At 32.8% G+C, this 14,722-nt stretch overlaps 1 protein-coding gene across 5 annotated transcripts in view; it reads left to right on the top strand.

The window, feature by feature from the left end:
- Window positions 1-14,722, top strand: part of Cnksr2 (connector enhancer of kinase suppressor of Ras 2) — a 275,785-nt gene that overhangs the window by 250,606 nt on the left and 10,457 nt on the right. The window contains exon 21 of one of the 5 annotated variants that reach the window (XM_047535713.1): window positions 12,668-14,575. The exons of the other annotated variants lie outside the window; for them this stretch is intronic. Coding sequence (XP_047391669.1) covers window positions 12,668-12,672 — 5 coding nt within the window. The 3' untranslated portion in view covers window positions 12,673-14,575. Of the gene's footprint in view, window positions 1-12,667; window positions 14,576-14,722 lie in introns of those variants that run through there. 5 annotated transcript variants of the gene reach the window in all.

Below are 14,722 nucleotides of genomic sequence, written 5' to 3'. Positions count from 1 at the left end.
AAAGTGTATTTATGAGCTGTATTTATAATTAAATCTCATCCTGAGTCTTAGTAAGATTTTGACTCACCTTATCTACTCCTAGTATTAATGACATATGTATGAATAACTTCACAGTCTGTGTCATTAAATTACCCTTTAGTGATGGTTACACTGTTAATTCGCATAAGAACTGAATTATTCTTCCTTGACATAGCAGTGTCAGAAATAGCATCAGCAAATGTGGATATGAAAAAAACAAACATATAATTTAGAGAAATATGGCATGGTAGTATAGATGAGACAAAGAATTTTGCTGCAACTAAATTATGAAGGCCCTCGTGGTGCATGCCCAGAGGTATGGATTGTATCTCAAAGAATACAGTGAAGGACTTCAAGTAAGATTTTAATAAGAAGATAATATAATCAGATATTAAGTTTCAGAACGGTCTCTCTGTTGGCAGTGTACATGTATCTGTGTGGAAGAATATGTGATAGGGATACCAGTTAGAAATCTATTTTAGTGATTCAGATGAGAGGTATGCTAACCCCTCTCCAAATGTGGAGATAAAGTAACCTGCTCAAAGGAAGATTCTCAGGTAGGGAGTAGGGATTTTAGGTGTGTAATGCAAGCTTGGAACATGCCTCATGGGGGAATTGGATATTGAGCTAACCAGCACTAATAAGAGGACTGCCACATAGATTTCTATGGCCTGAATTCAGAAAAAAACAAATTTAGAATAGTGCTTATCAGCATGGATATACAGTTTTCTCTAGCAGTTCTCAATGTTCAAGCAGAAGAAGGCAAACATTGGAAAGAACACATGTGGCTCCTACCCAAGAGGGTGAAAGAATTGAGTAAGGAGGTAGATTCTGGAAGGGACTGGGTTCTTGATAAGATCAAAGCTTAGGCATAGTGGAATAAACAGAAGGAGAGGAAGGTGTAATCAGGGAGAACTGTAATACTTCAGGAAGTGACATGGTTTCACCCTGATGACAAGTTCAAATGTGTTATGTTTTGGAATTTGACAGCAAAAATTAAACAGAGGTAGGTAGTTTATTTCAAAACAACTTTTCAGTATCCTTTCATGTTTGCATCTTAAGGGCAAGAAAATTGAAAAATAAAAACAACAAAAAATTGGAATGTTTTCCCTGGTAAGTGGAGAATGATATATAATGGGACTGGGGGATGGGGAGTGAGAAAAGAATGGAGGAACTTTAGATTATGTAGAAGGAAATGAGAGGGACGGGGCGTATGAAAAATGGTGGAATGAGACAGACATCGTTACCCTATGTACATGTATGATTACACAGATGGTATGAATCTACATCGAGTACAACCATAGAAATGAAATTATGTACCCCATTTGTGTACAATGAATCAAAATGCAGTCTGTAAAAAATAAATAAATAGTTTAAAATTTTTTAAAAAATTGGCCAGGTATGATAATGCATGCCAGCTACCCAACTGTAATCCCAGAAACTTGAGAGATGGAGGCAGAAGGATTGCAAGTTTAAAGTCAGCCTGGGCAATTTAGCAAGACCCTGTCTCAAAATTTAAAAAAAATAAAATAAAAAGGGCTGAGGATGGAGCTCAGTTATAAAGCACCCCCACGTTCAATTCCCAGTAGTTAAGAGGAAAAAAAGAATCTGGGGACACTGGCACATTAATGCATAAACTAAGCTATCTAATGGCAACTGTTGAACACCCATTCATAATAGTAGGACTTATTTATTATGTGTTTTTGTTGCTTAGTAAAATATATTCAATGAATATAATAAATGATGAAGTGAAAACTGAAGATATTTTAATGTTGCATTCTAAAGCAAATCTCATTTAAGTTAGGTTTACATTATTAACTTACAAGTCTTTGTGTGAAATAATTTTAAATTTGATGTCAAGGGCACTCTGAGTCAAATGACTGAATTATATGTATTTGTCCTTTTACTTTCACTGTTGTCTCAGGAAGATTCTTTTTCTCTCTGCTGTGGACTGTTCCTATTAAAGTGAAAGAAATTAATGATTTATCTTTTCTATAAAATAAGCTACATAGTTTGGATTTGAAATGCAATCTGCAAGCGTCAGGCATTCCCATAAACCTGCTGAATCTTTCATGTTACTTATATATAGAAAAAAGATATTTTCCCACATGGAAAAAAACGTTAAAATCAAATTACCTTCCTTAAGATGTGAAACCCAAATATGTATATGAAGCATTTGTTTAAATTTTGTAGGTTTGTCGAACACATTAATCTATTACAAGTATTAGCTAACAGTTTTTAATGAGTGTTTACTATGTCTCAGGCAATGTTTTAAGGTCCTTATATAATGTAACTCATTTAACCCTCACAACACCATTGAGGTATTATTATCCTCCTCTTCTAGATGAGGAAACTGAGTTTAAATAGCTTAATCCATGACTCCCAGCTAATTAACAACAATCTGAGATTCAGACTAATACATTCTGACAACAGAGAAATGCTCTCAACTATATATTGACCCTCAGATCTATAATTTTAATTTAGGATAAATTTAGAAAATGCTTCCTTTCAGACACTTTTTCTGTATATCTATTAGACTTATAAAAAGGAATTAAAATTTTTGGTTTATTGCAGCAGGTCATGATCATTATTAGCATACTCTATCAAGTAAAGCAAAATCTCATTCTAATCTTTCAGTAACATTTACACCAGTTCAAGTTTTAGTACTAAAAATTAAAGTTAGATTTTTCCTGTCTTAACTAGCAAAAGATAGTTCAAAACTCATGTACCTTAATTTGTATGAATGTGAAACAATTCTGTACTTGAATCAAAACTTTCATAATATATTTTAAACTTTGACATGATTTTTTATGGATAATTTGTTAATATTAGAATATTATTTTAAGATCTACTTCCAAATAATTAAGTCTAGAGACCAGTTTGGAAAGTATTTCATGTGGTGACCAAAGTTATTATTTCAGCCTTTTCTTTCCTTTCCTTTCCTTTATCTACCTTCTAAGAAACAATACAAATCTTTCTGCCTGTTTACAATCTAGGGGATAGGAAAGCATCAGATACAGGAGTAAAATTGAAAGATAACAGTGATTCTATCAGTCCCTACTCACAGATACCAAATTTGATGTATTGTGGGTTACTGTATATTTCCTCATAATAAAACATTACTTCCTGTCACCTCTTACAAATATAGTCATTTCAGTGACCCAAAAGGAACTATTAAAGAATACAAAATTCATACTTAATCTGATTCCAACACATTTGAAGCATACAATATGTAGTATGAAATAAAAATTTATTACCAAAGTGAACTCTAGTGAAATTTTCATATTTTCTGCATCATTTTTCAAGATAATTACAAATAAAAATAAAAAGTAGAAGGTAAAATACAAATGTTAGTATCAGAATCATTACTGAACTGAAAGGCTAAATTGGTTTGCTTCAAAAGTTTTATACTAACTTGACGAAGAGTAAAAGTCATTTGGTGCTATTTCTTAGGATTTTTCAAAATGAATACTAATTAGATTATATAATATATTGCAAAAACAGTGATGCCTCCATTAAACTCTTAGCTCCTGCTTAAGAAAGTCAAATTCAGAACTAATGAATAAATTATTACTTTTAATCCATATATTCTGACTTTTGATTTGACATCTTAGTAATAATTTGATGTGGGTATCTGTAACCCACCTTTTTTAGCAGGTTGCCATGGCAATTCCTGAGGTAAAGTACCAGTTGACTAGAGCTTCAGGCTTTGTCCATGCTAAATACAGAAGCTGCATTTGATTTCAGCTTGGCAGTTTCTGTGGGGAGTAATGTACCATAGTTCTTTCCACTTCCCAGGCTGACTTTTTCATTACCATGGAGACCAGATCAGCCCACACAACTAAGATCTGAAATCATTCCTAGTTTGGCTAAAACTAAGGTCTTGGAAACCAAGGCTTTCTATAATTAAAGTATATTGTTTTGTTAAAGAAGAGTTCCTGCTTTTGCTTTTGAAGTATTTATTGATTTTTTACAAAGAGAAAACAGGTTTCCTAGCACTGTGCTGAAATTTTACAATAAGGAGAAGGAAAATGTCATCATGACATTTTCCTTGGTCAGGTTTTGGTTTTGTATGTAATTGTGGTATGTACTCTTCATAGTCAATTATGAAATAATAATGTTTCATTTCAAATTATCTGACAGTATTCCTATATATTAGTTATCACTTGTAATATATGCTTGATGGTCTTAAAAGGTTACTTTTACTCTTAGTTTGAAATTTTCTAAATTTGTTTCTAAACCCAATATTGGTGTCTTTTAGATTAGTTCTACACTTAAAATCAGTATAATTTATTCTAGAATATTGATCATAAGTATACATGGACTTAACAAAGAGGTATTGATATGATATTTCACTCTAAATCCAGTCTACACAGATCTATATAGATCTGATGAATTATCTATAGAAGATCACAACAGACCAGTATAATATTTTCTTGTATTTTATTTATATAGACATATATAATGAGATACTAGTATACATGCATATGTGTCAACTCTGTGGATTTTGGCCCTATTTGTGATACAGGCATGTATTAATATTGTTCACACACTAGTATATAGACACAACATACACAAACACACATACACACATACTAGCATCACAAATAGGGTCAAATTTCCAGAGTTCTTTGATGATCACTAATTGCTGCTATCAAATGTTTTACTGCCTCCCTGCTCCCACACAAACACACAGGCACACATAAATGGCAGAAGTCAGAGGAGATGGTAAGGAAATTTTCAGTGCATTTCTGGAATCCTGCATTCATCCCTTGATTTGCCTATCACTACAAAGTGACTTAAGACAGCATCTCTACTCTGATAGTATTTTTTCACTCTAAAGAAGGCAACATGGTCCTTTCTTAATAAAAAAAATATTAAATAGGAATTTTAAATCCTGATTTTAATAAAATATGGAGTTTTATTTCTAAAAATATATTATGAATAAACTAGTACCATAAAGGTGCTATGAATTAATTTATTTACATATGGAAACCAATTAATTAATATAATTGGATATTTATTTTGTTTACTAGCAGGAAATTAGTAATTCATTGTCATATTTGAATACAAATTAAGTTGTGTGATGCAGAGAACGTCTGACATTTCAAACATTTGAATTTTCTAAAAGGAACTCTCACCGTAATGAAGTTCCTGTATGATTCTGGTTTTCTTTAATTACACTTGCTGACTGTGAAATTCAACATGTGATGCTAAATGTTAAAACACAGATATAGCTTGAAACCTTTTGCAGTAGCTCTAAAGTCGTTTGTATTTTTCCATAAGAATATTGAGAGTCAGCATCTAACTCTTTAGTAAAACTTACGTTCTTTAAGAGGCCAGCACCACACGGTGTTGTCAGGAGGGAAAAATGAAATTTATATAGGGAATTTTTTTAAGTACATTCCTCATATGTTCTTAGATTCAGCTCAATATTTAATAACTACTAATTTCCAAGACAACTAAGATTATAAATACTCATTACCCTGAGCTTTTAATTAAGGTGGACATTTGTGCTAATTTGTTTCCATCTACACTATATTTCTTAAAATCATGGTTTTATAATGATTTTTACTCAATTTTTCTTCTACTCATGTACACAATACATTTTGAATATATAAGATAATAATTAGAACATTGGAATATGCAGATGATTCAAACAATGGAAATTTATGATAATAGTCTATGACGGAATTATTATAGATTGGAAAATTTAAAAGTATGTGAAATGGTCATTAAGGTGAAAGATTAGATTTATAACACTTTTAAATTGAAGAAAAATATAAATGACTAGCAAGAAATAATTTTAGGTTCTTAGCACATATTTCTTGAATTTTCTTCCTATCTTTCTTGGCACTTGATTTTCTGGAGAAGGTATTTTTGGTTGTCCTTAAATTCAGTTGGCAATACCCACAAAGCAGCTTTTACTTGCCAGGGTTGCTAATGAGCAAATGATCCCAAATGTCAGGCTGGTATGCCAAGGAGGTTATTAATAAGGCATTAACATTTAGAAGTTATTGAAGGAGGAAAATCAATATCACAACTTTTGTAATATTACAAGTCCAGAAGGAGTAAGTAGATGTCCATTTCAGGCTTCTACAATCAAAAAAAATAATGTTATAACATAAGGGGAAATAATATCTTTAAATTTTTAGCGAAGAATCACTCCTTTTCCTACTCTACTCCCACCTCCCACTACACACACACAGACACACACACACACACACACACACACACACACACAGCCACCTGTTATATTCTTGTTGAAAAGAATTTAGTGTTCCACTCACTTTTGCAGATTAATACCTCCTTTCCCATCATTTAGTATTCTAGGATGACATGATACTGGAACTGATACTAAAAATTCTTTTCTTCAAGTAATCTTACCAGATCAAAATGGTATTATTTGGAGGATAGTGTACAAATTTAGTATAAGAATAAGATTAGGATGGACTAGGGCTAGGTGTGTAGCTCAGTGGTAGAGTACATGTTTAGCATGCATGGTACCCTGGGTTCAATCCTCAGCATCCCCCACACATACAGTGCTATATCTATAGAACAAAAGTTTGCAAAGATCTGTTACTGTTAATTTGAAAAAATATGTATGTCTTCATTTATTTTGGATCTAATTTTCAAGAATTAGGAAGTTGTGCCACTGACTGCTTCCTAAAGAAGCTAGGCAGTAAAAGCACAATTAGCAAAATTCAACTGACCATAGATAAGTTAACTGATCAACAACTTTGCAAGAGGACATAAAGGGTGAAGTCCTTTGCTTTCTTTGCATAGGTTCTGATGGAGTGAACATACTAGATACATCTTCACAGCCCCAATTCCCCTGATACACATACCCTTCCCTTTTATTTTACCAGAATGTCAATTTGGAGAATTCAAGTCAAGTGTGATGGGGGAATTAAATAGTTTGGGTCGTGGAGGTATAATCAGTGTTTTGAAGATAGCTTTACCACCCAGTCGCGTAGGTGGATCAAGGTTCAGATTAGTTTGAAACTGACTTTCAAAGTACTTGTGAGCAAGAATGGAGGAAGGAAGGACTGTATAGAGGGAAAAGAGGGGTGGGAGGGGTGGGGGAAGGGAAAAAATAACAGAATGAATCAAACAACATTACCCTATGTAAATTTATGGTTACACAAATGGTACGCCTTTACTCCATGTACAGAGAAACAACATGTATCCCATTTGTTTACAATAAAAAATTTTTTAAAAAAAGTACTTGTGAAGTTGGAAAAAGAATGTCCTAGTAGGGTTGGAAAGAACAAAGGGGAACCTGTTGAAAGAAATAGGAAAGAAAACAATTTAGACATTTTTGATCCCAATTTACCTTTTCATTTTGGCAAAGCCACACGTATAACAGATGAAATGTGTGTGACTCACTTGCTCACCAGATGGGCAGTTCTCATCACACTGATTATTGTCTAGACTGAATATGATCTATTTAATTATATTCTAATGATATAAAATATAAAGTGGTGGTAGAATTTGTAAAATCTCATAAGTTAAAAATCAGCATTGTTTACCTCTAAAGTATTTGGAATTTTTAAAAAAGGATACTGTTTCCTCTGGTGGGTTCACATCTCAGACTTCAGCTGTTACCTCTATAGTTTTTCACCTGCAACTGAGAACTTTAAAGATATTGTTTTAAAATAAGTAATTTTAATCATAAAATAGGTTGCAGAAGCAACTGAATATATCGGTAGCCTGCCATCTATCCACACTGCTGAAAGAAAACATTACCAGGAATCATTATGCTTACTAAAGTTATCTCATTGGAGTTTAACATGACTTTTTATTAATAATATCAAAATAATGTTATCTACTAAGTTATTTTAAAATATGGATTATGTAGGATGGAGGGGCCAAATTTAAGTCAAAAAGTAAATAATTACAAAATTTTAAGACAAATAGGAAGGAGTTGTACAACTATGTCATGAACTCTTTAAGGTCAGGCTATCTTTGTATATTTATCCCTAACATTTGATGTTATTCAAACATATACACATTAAATCCTTACTGAGAAGTATGTGTCTATAAAAATTATTTCCTCCCATTTTTCATTTTAAATTCTGAATGATGACATTTACTTGACCATATAATGCAACAAATTCTTAGGATGTTTTCCTGAAAAATCTATAGACACGTCATTGAAAATAAACTGGTAGTAAATTGAATTAACATTAAACATATTTACTACACTTAAAGGATCTTTTCACTTGTTGCCAAAATGTTATGTATAGTTATAATGCACTGATAAAAATATGGAAAAATAACAAAAGATACAATTGTTGCCAATATATAGCTTCATTTAAAGACTACTTTAGGCTAGGAGTGTTGCTCAGTGGTATAACCAATGCTTAGCATGCACCAAGGCCCTGGTTCAATCCCCAGTGCAAAATAAATATATAAGTAAAATAAAAGACTTTAGGCCTTACTTTATTTCATAGAGTTGTTTTTAAAGCATATAGAAAAAGCCAACGTGTGGTATGCAGACAATAACTAAATCATAAATGCACTCTGAGGTCATAATATAGCACTAGATACATTAAGATGAAATACTATTTTCATAAGGAAATATTGCATGTCCTGTGAATTATACAGATAGTTGGAATTGTGATTTGTCAATTCAGAGTAACATTCTAATTATCTGCAAATAGTATTTCTTTAAGTGTTCTGCCTGTAGCTAGGTTCATAAAATGTTTTACTTGGATGGTTAATTAAAGAAGTGTACGTATAAGTTCTATAAACACAAACTATATTATGTTTTTACTGTTTCTTACCCTGTTCCTTATTCATAAAATAATAATAAAGATTTTCTAATTCCTAACCATTGTGGTGTTAAATAAAAATTAAGCAAGCAATTTTTTTTAAACTCCCATCTTTTTAACTGATCCTTTTATGATAAAATAGACCCTCAAAATATGGACAGATGTTACTGAAGCCACAATTACCCAATCTTTCTTTTGGTCCAAACATTCTGAACCAAAGTATTCTTTCCAGTACTTGCATTGAGAAAATAATTGTCACTAACACTTCATAGTTTTAGGTATCCTTTTTTTCAGAAAGAAAATTTTAAATCAGAATAGGTACATTTAGAAGAATGGGAGGCTTCAGATAATTATGTTAAAAGTGTTTAAAAAAAAAAAAGAACCAAAACAGTTGTCTGTCAGGAGCTCTTTCTGTGTTACTGCTGATGGGTTTGTCCTTTGTTATCTGCAAGCAGTTTAAGATAAATATTGTATGTCTTTGCTCCTAAATTTATTGTCATCTCAGTGAGTGATGATGAAACTGTAAGTGGAATGGAGTTGTCTCTTAGAACTCAAACAGAAGTGGGAATCTTTTAAATGCTCATCTGGCTTAAGCACTTCTTATTTCCATTTTCAAGTATTTTCTTGTCTTTCATTCATTAAGGGAAAGATTTTTTTCACCTGTTGTTATTCAGACTTAATTATTCTCTTGCAAATATTTGTGCCTCCACCCTTAACCACTCTGTAATCTTCAAGAATATGATTAAAGTATCATAAATTTCTGGCAGATACATTTTTAAAAGCCAGATTACATTTCAAAAACTTGTTTCTAGAATTTGTATTTCTGTTTTTACTTTGGTGATCCTTAGTGGACCAATTTTTAAATTCATAAAATAAAAAGGGAAACAAAGGTTCTTGTCAGAATATCCTATGTGATTTCAATCTGGGCCTCAAAGAATTTGCATGGGAAGTGGATCCGCTGGAGGAAGTCATTCTATGTACAATTCAAGATGTTACATCTAGATCCATCATTCAGAACTCTAGGAGCCCAGGAACAGGAAAATAAGATCTGTTCCTTCTTATCCTGCTAGGCTACTGGCCTAAAAATCAGAGGTTTCAGTTATGAATGAAAACTTAATTAATATTTCTTAATATGCCAAACAAACATTACTGATTTTTCTTTGGGGTAATATACATACATTTCTGTTTTGTTCAAAATATCATTGGTTAAAAGCTTGGAAAATAGTGGTATTTATTTTAATAGCAGGAATAGGTATTGTTATAGTTAAATCAGCCTTAAGAAAACAAGTTGTCAGGAGACTCATAATTTCAGTTTTGGCTGCCATTTTTAAAGAAACTACAATTTCCACTTGTCCTTTTAGAAAACAGGGATAAAATTAGTCTGTTAGTATAATAAATAATTTTAACTGATTTGAATATTTGGACTATTGAGTGAGGATAAATGAAGATGTCACCTATAAAGGAGGAAGGTAGAAATGGAATCAGACACAAAGAAACAGAAAACTCAATGAAAACACAAAGGAAGAGAAAAGGAAACAGTGTTGAGAATCTAAAAGACACATGCAAAAAATTAAAACATAAATATGAGAGTCACAGAAGTCAAAAATAGACTTTGATGACATACAGATCATTGTGAAGCGCATTTGTTTTTGTGTTTTAGAGATTTCTTATAGAGTAACCATATACTAGCAGCACTTTCTGCCCTTGCCTCTGTCTACCTGGCTTGCCAATGCATTCTTACCTTAAATATATAATGCATTTATCTGAACATACTGTTGATTCAGTGGGGTTGAGTCTAGGACTATCTTTGTAGTTGTTCGTTTTGTCTAAAAAATAAATAGGAATTATTTAACCTTACATAAAAGTTTAACTTGAAATAATTTATTCAAGCTGTTTACCTTTACCAAGGCCTCTTCATTTTGCTATGATTTCAGTAGACCAAGATATTTCCATCAGATTCCCCATCAAAAACCTTGTTTGTAACTGTGATACAATGTTACGTATGATAAAATGTTTTGTTTGGGACTTCAGATAACATTAAAAGTAAAATGCTATCTGAAGTCCCCAACGTCAGGGCTTCTGACTTAGAAACTATTTGTATGTGCAGTACAATTGGAGGTTACTTCAAACAGCCCTACCCATTGGGTGACCCATCCGGATGTGACAGACCTGAAGCAGGATATCTCATACTGCAGTGGCCATAAGAATCACCTGGATTGCTAGTTCAAAATGCAGATTACTGAGTTGCATATCCAGAAATTCTGATTCAGTAGATGAGGGGTAAGAACCCAGAAATTTATGATTAGCAAACAGACCTCATCCCACCCAAGATTCTGTTGCCGGTGGTACTGACCACTACTACTTGAAAAAGATACCTTGCCCTAGGGAAATTATCTTCTCTTCTGCTAATATACACAGAGATGAGTAGCTAGCTGTAACTGGTTTAAAATAGTGATTCTTCTTCACCATCCTGCACTCTGGCAAGGGGCTAAACTGAGGTGTTTCCATTCTCTTAGAATAACATTCAGCAATCCTATAGAAACAATGATAGAAGTCTAAGTCCAACTTGAATACCAGGGTCAACTGAGCATTAGGGAATGCAGTAGTATTATGTAACATTGTTTCTGCAGGAAAATGAGGGATGTGTTTAAAACAACCTACAGAATGTTTGAATTGCATAGATAAATTAAGTAAAATTTAAATTTAGAAATGACCTTATGCCCAAGGTTAGATTTTCTGTTTTTGCTATTTGAAATTCCATGACCTTATGGAATAAGTTGGTAAAAGCTATAGCTAGCTTTCCAGTATTATAATCTTCAAAAAATGAGGTATTGTATTTTATTTCATTTGACGTACATATGAAGATGACTTAGTTCTCAGCCCCTTTTCTGCACAAACAGAATGATGTGATAAGCAGGTATGAGTTTCTGCTCATACCTGAACTCTGATGCATCTCATTTTCTCGGTACCAGTGTTATAGGCAACACATGCTCGTCCCCCTTTTCTAAGAAAATAATCATGGACACTACGCTTTCTTGGTTTCCTCTCTTGATTTGTTTCTTCTTCTGTGTATAACTCAAAAAATATCAAAGGATGTTGCACATAAAATTCAGCCCTAGACTAGAGATAAAAAATATTGCCAATTTGTGCCTTCTGATGATACTTGTATTCCTCAAGATCCAAAATAAGATTAACTGAGAGAGACTGCAATTTATTTTTTCAAAATTTTTCAGGTTATTTGGAAACTTCATTCTCTTCTAATTTCTTAACTCCTTGGTATGTGGCTTATGCTCAGGTGTAAAATCACCCTTCATCACATCTACTCTGTTATAACTTTTCATTTCTCTTTACTTATATGGTTTAGCATGAGGCCTCCTTATCAGAGTGATACTAGCTAGGCTATTTTACTATCTCACTGATTAGGTCATGATAACATTTATCTCAGAAGACCAGAAAACCTTTCCTCATATTTGTTGATTGGATGAATTAGAGGAAAGCTCTTGTATAGAAATATATTTTAATATTTAAAAGACTAATCATTTTAACATAGGCTTTTCTGATTAAAATTGTAGATGTGCCTATACAAGTTTAGAGGTGGAAAAATTCTTATGTTTGTTATTGTGTGTATTTGGAAGATTGGCATTTCAAACAACCAAACTAAAACAAAAAGTGTCTCATTTATGACCACATAGACTTGCATGCCAACAGAAAGACATTATGGCATTAAAACCATATGCAGTTCTAGCCATATTTTTCTATTTTTTCCTCATGGGTATTGCATGATGGTATTTCTAATACAAATACTAATATGCTTTGGAATAATGGCACTCGCAGGTCTTTCATCATATTGTATCACTGCTTTATCATATTAGGCTAATACACTGCGAGAGTTGGTAGAACCTCTCCATGCCAAATCGGATCCACTTCTGTTGGCACTCAACCCATTGGACTCACAGATTGATAAGCTAATGTTTAGAGAATTTAGATCGGAGAGAGTCGGCACGGCGCAGACTCAACATCAACCTCTTGCAAGCAACTAAAATGGCCTCGTCCTTGCTGTTTATAACAGAAAACAGACTTGTAAAAAGCTTAGATCATCAATTGTTTTTGGATTGGGGGCCTTCCTACAGGGATATTAAAAGGGGCAGGCCACTCTTAAGAAGAATGCGAGCTATCTACAGTGGGACTAGCATAAGATCAAAGCCAATCAAGATGGAGCACAGTAAGAGAAAACTGCCCTTTCTGTGGGAGAACAGAAGGGGAAAGGGTCTTGACTGGGAAAGGGCTCTGTGTGGTGACACCTCAGTTGTGTTCTCCTGACACCAGGAAATGAGAGGGATCAGCTCCAATAACTAGAAAATCCTGGCTGTTTAATGGACTCTTCGGTGGCTTCTTTAAGGCAAAGCAGAGAAAACAAATTCTGTATTAAGTGTATTTTGCATTTTTAAAACTTTACGTGCTGTATTGTACTAAATTAAGTGTAATCTATTAAGGCAAGGTATACACAACCTGCTCTGAAACTTAATATGTTCATTCTATTACAAAATGTATTCAGGTGCAACACAAAGACTGCTTTTAGTGACACTAATGAAGGAAATTCCTTATACCAGGCTTTATTAGATTCCTCAGCTAAAATCCTAACTTTCTCCGTATTTCTTGGCACTTGTATACAAGTGGTGTTGCCTCTTAGGACAGGCATGAGCTATTCTTTTCTGTAAAATATTCTAAATCTATAGGCTGTGGTTTTCATTTTTGAAAAGTATTTTGTCTGGATGTCTTTCAAACTACCTTCAGATATTATTTAATATTATGTAATGGGACACCTATAACTCAATAGTGCTTAATTTTCTTGTGGTGGATGTGAAATTTCCTTTAGTTGGATAGATACACTGTAATAATTTCAATGCTAATTAATGGATATTTCATTCTGTGCAATGAACAGAAATTTAACATTGTATTTTTAAATGTTTTTTTTCTTCCTGTTGCTGCAGTGTGTGGTATTGCATAATGTGAATACCTGTAAAAATATAAATTACTTAAAAATAAAAATATGACCAGTTGGTATCAGATCTTTTTAGATAGCTAAATAATTTGCTAAGTATGCTTGATAGTAAATATCTTTCTAAAAAGAAGTGATCTATGCTTCTTTCTCACAAATGGAATTTGTGTTGTGAATAAAATCACATTTATCTGCCTTACAATTGCCTCTGTGCTCTAACCATTTTAATGTGTTTTTAAAATATATCTAAAAGATGACGGTTCTGGTATGTAGAATTCCATCAAAAAGCATTTTATTGGCATTTAATATTAATGGAATTGTCTTGGGTCATTCTCCCTGTTTAAGTCATAGTAAAATTTTATGATCTGAAGAATCTTAGTTTTTTTTTCATTAAGGAATGTGGTGATTCTTCCTTAATTTTCAAATATAATCATCCCTTAGCTTGGGTTTTTAACTGTCCCAATTATGAATTCCTGGGAAGAGTGAGGCACCTTGACCTCCCTGTCTATTGTTTAAATTTTCTAATTTCTGTGGATAAATCTAGACTGCCATTTATGCTTGTGATTGTCCTTCAAAGAACCTTCCCTTTTTTGGGTCAATAAATCAATACTAAAGACATCAGGTTTTGCCATCTGAACTATTTGTCTTAAAATCTATTGTAGTGTCCTAAATTTGACCACAGACATATATTTGTTATTAAATTACATAATTTGGCAGAAATTACATGCTCAGAGAAAGAAGTGTAGAATAAACTTTAGCTCTCTCTCTTTCCTCACATTTGTATGGAAGTAATCTTTGCTGTTGTAATAGAATTGACAGACATGAACACAGACCATACTTGATTTTTGTGAAATACCTTGTCATTCTTATAAATATGGTCTGTACCCATTCTTTAAAAAAAAAAAAACCACTTAGCAATGTTGGTAGA

This window comes from Sciurus carolinensis, chromosome X, assembly GCF_902686445.1.
Source record: "Sciurus carolinensis chromosome X, mSciCar1.2, whole genome shotgun sequence".
Taxonomy (NCBI): Eukaryota; Metazoa; Chordata; class Mammalia; order Rodentia; family Sciuridae; genus Sciurus; species Sciurus carolinensis.
The sequence above is the reverse complement of the archived record's forward strand: the minus strand, read 5'-3'. Positions and strand labels throughout refer to the sequence as shown.